The sequence below is a fragment of the Anser anser genome (genome assembly GCF_964211835.1).
Source record: "Anser anser genome assembly, chromosome: 14".
Taxonomy (NCBI): Eukaryota; Metazoa; Chordata; class Aves; order Anseriformes; family Anatidae; genus Anser; species Anser anser.
The window spans coordinates 15,759,593-15,772,047 of record NC_139735.1 but is presented as its reverse complement, the minus strand read 5'-3'; the positions used below and the strand labels follow the sequence as shown (position 1 = coordinate 15,772,047).

The following is a 12,455-nucleotide window of genomic DNA, read 5'->3' as shown; positions in this document are numbered from 1 at the left end:
GAGGGGACACAGGAGCATGGCTTCAGAAGCTGCAGGTACAGAGGCAGACAAGAGAGGCTGTGGACACAGCTCAGAGCATTTCTGTGCGCAGGAACTGAACCCCACAGGCCCATGCCCACCCCCAGGGCTGCTCTGCTGTAGCCTACAGATTGTTGGAGGGCTGAGGCCTATCAGAACACCCAAGTGTCCTTCTGGGAAACCGCCCAACCACAGTACAGTCACTCACAATCCCAGAGCTGACCTTGCTCTGATGATATCCAGCATCATCTTTACCTTATTTGCCAAGTCCACGTGCGAGCAGGTCACCCAGCTTTTGATGTTATCTCTGGCATCCCTCAGCTAAGCACGGAGCTCTCACGAGAGCCGAGCAGTTTCATCCCAGCCCAGCAGTGCAAGGCCCTGGTGATGCTCATTTCATGGACGGTGTCAGTGAGCTGATCGAGGCAGCAAGCAGGTACCTGCAGAAGAGAGCAAACACTGCACTCAAGGACTGAACTTCAATGTAAAACACCGGGGGACTGTGAAACAACACAGCCTGAACTCTGTTGTCCTGTGGGGGGGGTGTACCACCTACAAGAACCCACATTCCCATCACTGCATGTGCAGGTGGGGCACCAGCACCCCAAAAGGGGTGGCTTCCTGAGTGCCTCTCAGAGGCCAGCGGTTAGGCTGCAAGCATGCAGCTGCACAGAGCACTGCAGAACGCCTGCAGAGCAGCATGTCCACCATCAGGTTTCGAAGGAGGGAAGAGTGAATGGCTTCCTCCTTCCGCTCTGTCACCAGTCTCTTGTAGCCGCCCCTTCCCCCTGCTTGCCCAGCCTCTCCCTGAGCAGCCTGCTGCTTGCCCGGTGAGTTGATATCCATCTCGATGTCCGTCTGTGGCTCGCCCCAGCAAGGAGGCAGCCGAAGGACAGCAAGCCCTGCCCCGCACAGCTGGCCTCCCTCAGCACGGTGTGGCTGGGCCTGCCCTGATGCACTGCCAGGGCCAGTCTGCTCCTAGGTGCCACCCCTGGCACCGCTGCCAGGAGCTGGGACAGCCGGTGCTCCCGCAGCCCCAGCAGCTGCCAGCACTGCTGCCGGATGGCAGGCAGGCGGCAGCTCTCCCTGGAGGAGCAGGAAACCCAGGGGAAGAGCAGACCGATGACTACGCTCCCTCAAGAGGATGGCACAGGGGAAATGCCTTTCCCTGCGGCAGCGGTGCTCTAAATCCCTACAGAGCCACCGAGCTGCTCCCCAACATGCGCACCAGGCTGCCTAACAGTTGGCCGTGGCTCCTGAAAGATGCCTTTGCTTTGGGATTTGTTGGGCGCTCTGCTGTGCGAGGGAAAGCAGCACAGAGCTGAGGCTGTGTGACTATCAGAGGAGGTGTTGGGCTTGATGTAGCTGCTTGCTGCGTGTGCGTGTATCTTTGTGTATGGACATACACAGCAATGCAGGTATACAGAGAGATGTAAATAAGCTACACGTGTATGTCTGTGACAAGTGGCCCACAGCCTCCCCATACGTCAGCTGGGGGGGGGGGGGGGCTGACCTATGACAGCCAGACAGCACTGATCCGGCAGTTACACACACACACGCCTGGTGACTCTGACCCACGCCAGCAAGCCAAACGTGACCTAGCTCTGGTGCTCGCTGCCCAGCTCCTGCAGACGCCCTGGTACCCCCGCCGTGCCCTCCCGAGGCAGTACCCGCCCCACGGTACCTGAGCAGCGCTGGGCACGCAGTAGCAGCCAGGCACCGGTTCCAGCCATCAGGGGAATCCGCTGGTGACGAGGCCAAGCCAGGCAGGGTCAGGTTTGGTGACAGCAGCCAGGTCAGCCACGATCCAGCGATGGCCAGGAACAGCTGCAGTGACGGGTCTGGGGCCGGGTATGTGGGGCCGGGCATGGCCATGGCTGAGGCCTCTCCCCACAGTCACCAGCAGGAAGGGGACAGCCTGGCTGGGCTGTCCCTGAGTCCCGGCACCAGACCCCCCCCCCCTCCCTGGTGGAGTGGGGGACACAATCGTGGCCCCTCGCAGTGCCCTGGTCGCAGCAGGAGGGTGCAGGATGTCCGCTGGCCCAAGGCCAGCCCAGGTGGCGCACAGGTGACTGTGGGGACAGGTGCCAGGGCACCCCCGGGGGGGGGGCGGGGGCGAGGGCTGGGCATGGGCATTCAGGCCGCCACTGAGGAAATCGGGACCTGCAGTGGGGCTGGGATGGACAGCAGGTCACTGGCCAGTTTGGGGTCCTGGGGGCAGGGGGTGGCAGGTGTCACTCAGGAGCGTGGGGCTGGCTGGGGTCAGTACTGGCGGGAGCCATGGGGCAGGGATGTTCGCAGCCCTGGGGAGCCAAGGGGAGGCAGCTCCCTGCTGCTCGGGGTGGTGTGAGACCTGAGCTGACAGCTGGGGGGCACCAAGGGCTGTGGCTCCCCAAGGGAAGGGACCGGGGGCTGGGTGTGACAGCAAGGCCACAGGACAGCCACCCAGTCCCATGCCACCTGAGCCAGGCCAGCAGGGCTACTGGGGGTGGCAGCCAGGGCCAGCTGAGTCCCAGTCATCAGACACACATCTGGGGTGAGAAGAGCCGAGGTCGAGCCAGGAGGGTGGGTCAGCAGCAAGCCAGGTCAGGATCGGGTCCGGTGACAGCAACCAGGGTGAGCCACAGTCCAGTGATGGCCAGGAATGTCCATAGTGACGAGGAAGGGCCGAGGTCAAGCCGGGAAGTCAGTCTGTGGGTCAAGGGCCAGGTGCAGATTAATGGGGTCCACGGCCAGGCACAGGCATGGCTGGCGGCACTCCAGCCAGGCCCCAGCAGCCAAACCTCACCTTCTGCCAGCGCGCCCCAGGACAGGAGGGTCAGCCCTGGTTGGGGCTCCCCACAGAGCATTATGGCAGCCTCTGCCCCACAGCACCACCATGGAAGGGGGCAGCCCTCGGCAGCATTAGTGCTGAGCTGGCCCCAAGCCCAGGGTGGCAACACCCCCTCCCCTGCCCCACGCTTTGCTCTGTGACAGCAGGCGGCATACCTGGAAGAGCCTATTGCACTCCATTATCATGTGGGCCAAGCCCTGCGTCGCTGCCAGGTTCTCGCTCAGCTCCCTCTGGTCCGGCTTCCCCAGGCTGCACTTCCTCTGGCTCAATCTGTGGATGGGGAAGGCAAAAGGCAGGCTGTGAACAAGAGGCTGGGCCGTACAGGCACAATGTGGGGCTGGAAACCAGCAGCTTCAGCAGGAGGTTCTGCATGAGGCGCACGTCGCCTCACATAGTAAGATACATCACAGCCATCGTTCTTGCCCAGCATACCCAGAATGTGCCCAAGGCAGAACTGACCAGGAGCAAGGTCTGCCCTTGCAAGGCAAGGCGTTTTATTCCCCAAAACACATCATCACACCTGGCCAAAGACAGAAATCACCCCAAATTACTTTGCGTGCAGCCTTCAAATATCAGGCTCCACGCAAAGCCCACGCAGAACCTTTTGGCTCAAACCACACTGAACAGATTTCAAAAACAGTCCCCTCTTTTAATTCATAATCATTATATGACATCATTAATCCTGGCTTCTGATGCATCTAGCCACGCGCATTCCTGCCAAACAGCTTGAAAAATGCGTCAGGAGATAAGAGGTGTCCTCAGCTGTGCGCCTCCGAGCCAGACCTGTCAGCCTCTCCTTTGAAGTCTGAAACCTGCACTGCAGCTTAATGCCCGGTTACAAAAAAAAGCAAAAGGTTCAAAGCAACCTGCCTCCTGCACAGTGACAGCAAAGAGAAACCTCAGCTTCCCTTTGTGATCCCAACAGTTCCATGCTGAAGTAAACCCAGGCGGTACAGATCTCAAAGCCCGCTCTCCAGGCGCTCAGAGGGGGCTGCAGGCGGGGACGGAGCAGCTGCCCTGAGCCCTGTCGCGTTGCAGCGGCCCTGGCACCGACCTCGCAGCTCCTCTGCCCTGCGCTGCCTCAGCCCAGGGGCACCTGGGCAGCCCCAGGCTCCAGCTGCACTCAGGCTGAGGTCCTGCGTGCTTTCTCTGCCCTCTCTGTGCTCTCCAGAGCCTGTGTTATTGCGCTGACGGGTGCCAACAGCAAATCTGACAGCTTCTGCAGCTCTCTGGAAGCAGTCCTCAGCTTCAGAGCGCCATGTGAGGTGATTAATTGGCTACGCTGATGGGTGCACAGCGCTGCCATCAAAGCCAGCTGTCCTTTTCTGCTCTGATACGTGTCTGCCCATACGCAGGAGCACGGCATAAAGCAAACAAACAGCACTGCCTCAGGAGACCAGATAAGGCACGAATGCTCTCCGAGATACTACTTGTCTGCTTTGGCCCAAGGGCACCTTCCTCCCTGCACGTACAAGCGGGCAATGTTATGCAACCCAGATACTTCTAGTTATTGAGATAAATGTACAGCATCCCCGTGGCTCGGTTTGGCAGGCACAAGCCCCTTATCACCCAGCAGCACGCGTGCCAGCAGCTGCTACAATCTGCCAGGTATCTGCAGGGCCTTCGGGCTGCACCAGGCTCAGGTCCCCGGTGCAGGAGCTGTACATCCCGTGGCAGCACCACCTTCATGCAGGCAGTGGGCACAGGCGGGGCGCTGGACCTGTGGGCAGCCACAAAGAGACCAAGAGGCAGGCTGGCTCGCGTGGAAACTCGTCAAGAGCAGGACACGAGGGCCTTCCCATAGCCGCCAGAGCTCTGCGTGTGCTGTGGTCAGCTCCTGCTGGACCTCAACAACTGTACTGGAGACAAACCCTGTGACACACACACTTTGTCCCCATTAAAAGCAAACACTTGTCCTAGGCCAGCTACAGAAAGCATTGATCTAGCAGAGAACACTACTGACAGCAGCAGTGCCAGCACTAGGATGACAATACCGAGTGGAGGAGGAGGAGCTATCCCGTCTCAGGGTGTTGAGGTGAAACAACGATGGTGCGAGACAGACAGCGATGTTGGTTGGGGTCATCTGATTTTCTTCAACAAAAGCAACCACATCTCGTAGAAAGAACAGGAGGATTTTCAGAGCTTCTTGGTTTTCCTTTGGGAGAAGAAGAATGGCAGCCTGGACAGCCTGAAGCTGCTGGTCCTTCGGCACGTCTGAAAACAGAAAAATGATGGAAATCACACGTGATTTGCAAAGGAAGTATCTGTCAAAGGAGTGCCAGGCAAGACTTTGAAACTACAAGAACTGAAGCTCTAGCTCACAACAAGAAGGCCATTGTCACCTTCACACCACACAAGTACAGTTTTCACCAACTGCCTGTCAATATGCACACATATCCAGTGATGCTGGTGCTTGAGTTCTTGTATTTATTTTTTTCTTGAATGCCTTACTAATGAGCTCATGTTGAACTGGCTCTGATTACAATCCAAAGAGGGGCTTTTCTCCACACAAAATGTTACTCTGCAATGATAGTTTGGAGTAGATACCTACGGTACCTTTTCCTTTCAGCCTCAAGCATGCAGAGAATAGATGCTCTCACTGAAGCCCAGTGAGACCCTGTGCCTGACAGCTCCTGCAGGAGGGTGGGTGAGGCTCACCCTGCCAGGAATCCCCATCGTGAGAATGGTTTCTACAGTTTTGACCACGGCAAAGGGTAGACCATTGCCGCTCTTTCCCTTCAGCAGATGCACACACGCAGGAAACACAAAACGTGCTTCTTGGTGAAAGCACCACCTTCCCTATCTATCTCCAAAATATACTAATCTGGGCGCCTGCGCAAGTCACATATGGCACAGAAATGGGGAGCAGAGTTCAGCCATTTGCTGTTTCTATCCCAGTACAAAAGACAGGAGGTGGACAGTAGCCAGGTGTAAAATAAATGGAAGGAAATGGTTCCACATCCTTTGGACAGAGGAACTGTAGCGCTCCTCACAAATGCTTGTAGATGCAAAAAGAAAACTAGTGTCACACAAACCTCTTGCAAGATGCAGATCTCAGGTGTTTAAATCCAGATCGACACTGAGGTCATCTTTTCAGACAGGTCCTGCCTGATTTGTGTCCTCTGATTATTAAGGGACACAGCATCAGTTCCAGTCTGGACACTGCCTAGTACAGCCGAATATTGAGGTATCATAAGATATTCAAGGAACTGGAAAACTATAGCTTTTGTTACCTACATTGGTAGATGTGGAGGAAGGATTCACAAAGCCTGCTAGTAAATATAGGCTCGGGAAGGTCTCGGAAATACTGCTTCACCATATCTGCCACGTCAAATGCTGACTGCCCTTCGTAACATACGTTGTTTGGGCTGGCTTCATTCATTTCTCTTAAAGACAAGATCCTGGATTTAACACCAGATTTTCGGAACAGGCCAACCTACAAGGAAAAATGAAAACATTAAAGACACAGAGGAGTTACCAGGACGCAAATATCTGACAAATAATAATTGATCCTTCACTTCCCTTTTGACAGTTAAGATCCTATGCTAGCAGGACGCAATACTGATGTATTTTTGTATCAATAGCAGCAGCAAGGATATTCATCCCCGGCAGACCATGAGTGAGTATGTTTTATCTCTGCTTAGTGGCACATTCCAGCTGAAGCAAGACTCCTCATCACATCGGCTCTGGCACTACCGGCAACCACAGAACAAAGGGAACCACAACACTGTGTGACCTCCTGAGGGAGCAGAGACGTGCCACCATACCAGGAAAAAGCACCAAGAGAACCGAATGCAGATGAGTTCAGCAAGGCAAGGCAAAGAACACGATACAGGACTAAAGGTATTCCCAGAAGGTAGCAGCATTGTATTGCCCTGCAGGCCACCTGCTCAGACCTATCACACCTTTCTGCCCGTGGTGGCAAGGAAGTCCCCTCAAAAGCTGAAAGCAGAGACTGGTTCTGGAGCAGATCCCTTTTGGGAACAGAGCTGCTCTGGGCTGCTTCAAGTTCATACCTGGTCAAGGAAGTGGCTTCTTAAATAGTCCAGTGCTTGCAGGATGCCGTTGGGCAGTGGGTGGCTTGTTCGCTGAACATTCAGAAGCAAGGGGACCCCAAAAACATTTTTGCCCTTGTAGTCGGAGGCTTTCATTTTTTTAATAAACTTTGGTATAGTCCTGAAAACAAAAAGCAGTACATCCACCTTATTAGCCCTCCAGCACAGTTCTGCTTGCTACTTTAGTTACACGTGTGGAAAAGGACTTAGCTTGTACATGCCACATCCCCAAATTTTGCCTCACACCTGTACACATGGCAACGTAAGATAGAGAGAAAATCATAAAGACCCATGACAGGAGTGACCTCCTCATGTCAAAACTGAAATTAGCTTGACAAAAACTCTCACGAGAAATCCGTTCCCTCCCTTTGGGACAATGCAGTCTTTTTTCACTTCCTTCTAGACTTTCTTCACTTCCTTCAAGCACCAGACCCCTATCCCAAGATGCTAACTGGCATTGCCAGTCTCACAAGTGACTGACTGTGTCATTGCTTTAGTTGAAACTGGGTCTTGATGCTGGAGATGGATTCTCCACCTGGTCAGCTCCCACCTCAGGTCCTGTGAAGTATCTCTGCCAAAGCCCTGCAAATTCAGAGAGAAACTACAAAGTGCTTTGAAACCAGTAACAATCTGTGACCACCAGTGAGGAGCAGAAGTGCCGTCCGTAACAGGAAATCCTGGAGCCACTGAAATCACCACGGAACTGCCAAAGACTTAACAGGATGAAATTCCTCACTGTGGACACGTGTAAGCTAGACAGACAGGGGAATTCAGCTGCTTACATCAAATACTCTCTTTCCAACCCGGTTTGCTTTAATGTTAGAAAACTTACCAGTTCCAGCCCTGCTTACTGGACGGGGAGTATCTGTCCATTAGAGTAGTGAGTTTCAACAAAGCCAGCTTTTGTGTCCGGGCTAGCTGGGCAGCTGCCTGACTGTCACCCTGGATGGAAAGGCTGTCCAGGTTCTCGCTCTCTTCCACAGACCAGTGTTGCTTCCTGTGCCTGTGGGATAAATGTTGTTCAAACTGAAGGACTATTCCCATTGTCCCTGTTAATTTTCTGCCTGCATTTGCAAAACTCCTAAGACTCTACACAACCCGCAGTTCCCTGAAGAGCCCATTAGCTGCATTTAAACAAGCTGCTTCTCTTCCAGGAGGTGCTATGGCCATACCAAAAGTTTCAATAAGAAACAGCAAGCGAGCTAGCTGATTCCAAATGCCTAACAGTGCTGATACGGATCGTGAGAGCCCTACTTTCAACAGAGATCAGAGCAGATGTAGATAGCACGCTGCCTACGGAACAGAAGTGCCTGGCACTACCAGTGCAGACTCCGCTACCCAGAACAGACTCAGTCAGGGATATTTTGATCTGGAATAGCTATTACAGTTTTTTTTTCAGTGGAGAAAATCAATGGGGAATGCTACCAGAGGGGCAGTCTGCTAGGGAAACCCAAGGATGGCTGACCTGTTGGTCTTTTTAGGGTCTGTTATGTACATCAGCTCTGTAGAACTGAGCTCCTTGCCCAGTTCACAGCTGCTCTCTCCCTCAGTGGTTGGGACATCTGATGTCTTATCTTCCGAGTGCTCTGTGTCAAGATGGATTTCTTTAGGGGAGGATGGACACAGAGACGTCAAGTCACTGGCAAAGTCCAAATCCCCATCATCTGAGAACTTCTGTGTCCACTGATCGACCAACTTTTTGAGACCATTGACATCTTCTATAACATTGTTCAGTTCTGAAAAAACATCATCATCATCAACGTCCGCTGCCTCCAACTTATCAAACTGAAAATCGGGCAGGTTGTCGTATACACTCAGCCTGTTATCTGTGCATGAAAGGGGGCTGCTGGGGGCTTGGGGGTCCTTGGAACTGCTTCTGCTCCGGCTCCTTCTGCACCCATGAAAACTCCCAGTTCTCCAGTTGACAGAAGAGTTGTCCATTGAAGACAGCGAACTGTTTGTAAGTGCTGTAGGGAAAGTGCCAGGCTTATGGCCTTGTGGTACTTGAAACATCTGGTTCATCTGTAACTTGACTTCGTTTTTGAGGTTTTGCTGAGATACATTGTTCCATAGGAAGAGCTTGCCAGACTCCAAGTCTTCTGCATACATCCCCTTTCTTTCACAGTGTCTTCGTGGTTTTATAAGGGGACCTGGAGTGCTCACTGTGCTGCTGATTTCAGAATGATTGCTGCTACTGCAGCTCTCCGGAGAACAAGAGGAATTGTTCTTTGTTTGGATGCCAGAGAGGTCAGCAATATTTACACAGTTAAGCATCTTCATTTTTTCTTCATTAAATCCTTCCAGAAGAACAGGCTCGCTTATTATGGGTTTGGCCTTTGACTGACCACTCCTTAAGTTGCAGCTCCTTAAGTGCAACTTCTCCATTTTCTTTAGAAGGCTCGTCCTCTTTTTGAATGGTGACCTATCCAAAAGCTTCTCTTCACTGGTGATATTTAAAAATTCACTAGGAGGAGGTGAACAACTAAAAGCAGAGTCCATTGAAGCAACTTTACTCAAGACACTCGTGCTGGTTTCCACATCTTCAAAAGCTTTGGGGAAGCTAACAACGTCACTGTCACCACTGCTAGTACTGTGGATTGAGGACACATCATGTTTCTCACTATGAACCAAAAGGATTGTGTCTTCACTGCTGATGCTCTTCAGTATTGGACTGCCTGGGACCGATGCACCAGCACCTTCTTGTCCTGCGAAACTTTCCAGGCTGTCAAGACGAGACCACTTCTGACTGCACCGCTCATAAGCCCATTTGTTGCTTATTGCACAAGGTTCATCATCATCAGAGTCATCACTCTTAGAAAGAAGAAAAAAGGTATACTTCAAGGGCAAAGTTTTGAAACTTTAAATTATCAAAAATGTAATAAAAATGAGACCAACTGCCTTCAAAGCCCCCAGGACCCACACACGGAAATGTAAGCGTTCAGTTACTGAAGGTCTGCCCTGGGGTCTGTTCTGTTAGCTGAAAATTTGTCACCTAATTTGTTAGGTGACACATTACATCTCAGCATGCTGACAAACCTGATAAGTTTACCACGGGAAAAGATGACAGATTTGATCTGAGGATGAAAACTTCAGTTTTGTCGCAAATCCAGAGATTTTATTTTTTTTTTTCCTAAAGACAAAGAAATCAAACACTTCATGCTTCTACAACTAAAACTCATCCATTTTCAGGTAGAGAAGCACTTGGCTGTGGGACTATCGCAGCATCAGCATCTGGCACACCCTCTTGGAGACCTCAGCCTCACCCACTGTTTGTACCAGGTGCTCCATTTGCTGTACTGCTCCCACACCAAGTGAGCACCAGGCAACAAGCAATCTATACACCTTTTAAAAACAGTTGTTTTTTTTCTTTCTTTCTTTGATATAGCAAGTAATCACATTTTTACTGAGAAAATTAACTATTTCATACCTGTTTCCTCTGATGGCTTACTTCCACTTTCATTGATGCACACTTGTTCAGTGTGTTCAGTCGTCTAGGGTGTAAGAACAAAGATGAAAGTTCTAAATTTAAACTATTTTTTCCTCTTGAAAACACACTTGTTACAAAGTAGTAGCAAAGTTCTAAACTGTGCCTGCATTACTGGTGTCAAAGATTGGCATACTGTTAGATGTTCTCCATCCATTTTACCATAACCAGTGCCCACTAACAACCCCATGATGTTCACAGTCCCAGTTCTGTCATCTTAAAGCTAAGGAAGACTGCACCTAATCAGTTACAGTCACATTAAAATCATATAATGAGCTTTAATGATTGATTCTGAAAAATCGGGTGGAGAGGAATCTCATGAAGTTCAACAAAGGCAAGTGCAGGGTCCCGCACCTAGGAACCCATGCACCATCACAGGCTGGGGGCTGACCTGCTGGACTGCAGCTCTGTGGAGAAGGTCAGTCTAAGATGAAAGCTAAGTTATGAAAAGGTGAAACACCTTCTGGAGCCTATTAAAGGTGATTCATAATTAACATTTACCTGAACAGTGATTCAATTGCATCTGCATCTAAGAAGTCATGATCTTTCCTCACAGTTTTTACGTCAATAGGAAACTGCATATCTGTGAACAAAAGAGTTGAATCTGAAGTCTGAGTCATGATGGCAAAGACTGAATTTTCCACATGTTTAGCAAAGGTTAAATATATCAAAAACCTACTTCTATAGCTATATATTCACACAAATGTCCTTTAAGCAAGCGAGACATCAAGGTTCATGGTATACTGCTTTCAAATTTAGCTCTATCATTCAACTTCCATTTTTTAATTTTGCACTGAACAGGGAAGGTGGATATAAAAGCAGGCAGAAGTTTCTGTCAATTCTTTGAACTGTAGACCTGTGATAAAATCTCTCTTAAAAATACATTAGCTTTTGTTAACATTCAGTGACGTTTATAACAATAAACATATTTAAAAGAAGAACATTTTTAAGTCATAAGCACAAAAGTTGTAGAAAATTATACAAGTTCACAACAAATCCATATTTCTCCCACAAATAATAAGCACTCTTTGCAGCTTCAGCAACATGAAAACATGCAGAAATCGTGTTGTTTGACTGTTTGACTGCTTCTGAGTGGCTGTTTGAAAAAGTTATGAGTGCAAGACGATTTTTCCAACATCCTTTTTCAAAAATCCCATTGAAACTGTATCTTGCTCAAGACCACAGGTTACACAGCTTTGGATGAGTTTTGGCTGCAGTCAGTGCATCATAATACTCTAATAGAAATAATACTCTAAGGAAAAGAGATCAAGTAAAGTATAAGAAACTAAAAATCACAAAAGCAGTAATTTGACTGAGTCGCAGTCTAACAATAACCAGGAAAGATCTAGTCCTCTGTGTTATTCTCTGGTGTCCATGCCAGCTTCATTAAGGTGTCACTTCTGCAACAACACACACCACGTTGCATACTATCTATAGGTCCGCATGAAGATATTGCAGAATTTGGAAGTGCTCCTGTAAAAACTGCCAGGTTCTGAAAGATTATTTATGTAAGCAGTTCTACTTAAATTCAGTGTCAGCTGCTGGACAACGCTTTGGGATCCTACCTTCAAATAACTGAGCATACTGGGGAAAGCCGGCAGCCCTCAGCCAGTCGCAGGCTTCTCTGGCTTCAATTTCTGCAATGAGAACATAAAATTGCTCACTCACAGGCTCACAAGAGTAGTGCCTTTGGAATATGTGCACACTAGTTTTATCTGGTGGATTCTCAAAGGATCTTGAGTATTTTGTCAGTGTGTTACTGAAAGGAAAGAACTTCTTGTATCCAACATCCTTAACCTGCACACACCTCTGGAGCAGTCATTCTGACATAGGATAGATGTGAAACACGTGAGAGCCTAGGTATGAAGGTGTACTTGAGATGCCATACATCAGTGTATATCAGCTGCCCCAAAGTCTGGACAGAGAAGCATCTGTTACATGTTGAAAGGAGTCGTCAGGGCCGGGTGTGTGATACGTGTGCCCATATCCATTCATGCACTCCAGTTCTGAGACGATGATAAGACGCAAACAAATCCTATAAATAGCCTTTAAATGCTATCGCAAC

General features: G+C 50.0%; 1 protein-coding gene across 13 annotated transcripts in view; it reads right to left on the bottom strand.

Moving 5' to 3' along the window:
• The window catches only part of LOC310881735 (rho GTPase-activating protein 7-like), a 56,140-nt gene that overhangs the window by 4,617 nt on the left and 39,068 nt on the right, over positions 1 to 12,455 (bottom strand). For 10 of the 13 annotated variants that reach the window (XM_083799370.1, XM_083799371.1, XM_083799372.1 and 7 more), the window contains 11 exons: positions 11,956 to 12,027; positions 10,892 to 10,973; positions 10,334 to 10,397; positions 8,372 to 9,717; positions 7,739 to 7,909; positions 6,868 to 7,027; positions 6,089 to 6,287; positions 4,846 to 5,065; positions 3,007 to 3,121; positions 1,703 to 2,709; positions 274 to 458 (listed from right to left, as the gene is read on the bottom strand). In XM_083799370.1, the coding sequence (XP_083655496.1) occupies positions 2,692 to 2,709; positions 3,007 to 3,121; positions 4,846 to 5,065; positions 6,089 to 6,287; positions 6,868 to 7,027; positions 7,739 to 7,909; positions 8,372 to 9,717; positions 10,334 to 10,397; positions 10,892 to 10,973; positions 11,956 to 12,027 (2,447 nt within the window). In that variant the 3' untranslated portion in view covers positions 274 to 458; positions 1,703 to 2,691. Of the gene's footprint in view, positions 1 to 273; positions 459 to 1,335; positions 2,710 to 3,006; positions 3,122 to 4,845; positions 5,066 to 6,084; positions 6,288 to 6,867; positions 7,028 to 7,738; positions 7,910 to 8,371; positions 9,718 to 10,333; positions 10,398 to 10,891; positions 10,974 to 11,955; positions 12,028 to 12,455 lie in introns of those variants that run through there. The other 3 variants (XM_083799365.1, XM_083799362.1, XM_083799366.1) reach the window with 2 other exon arrangements.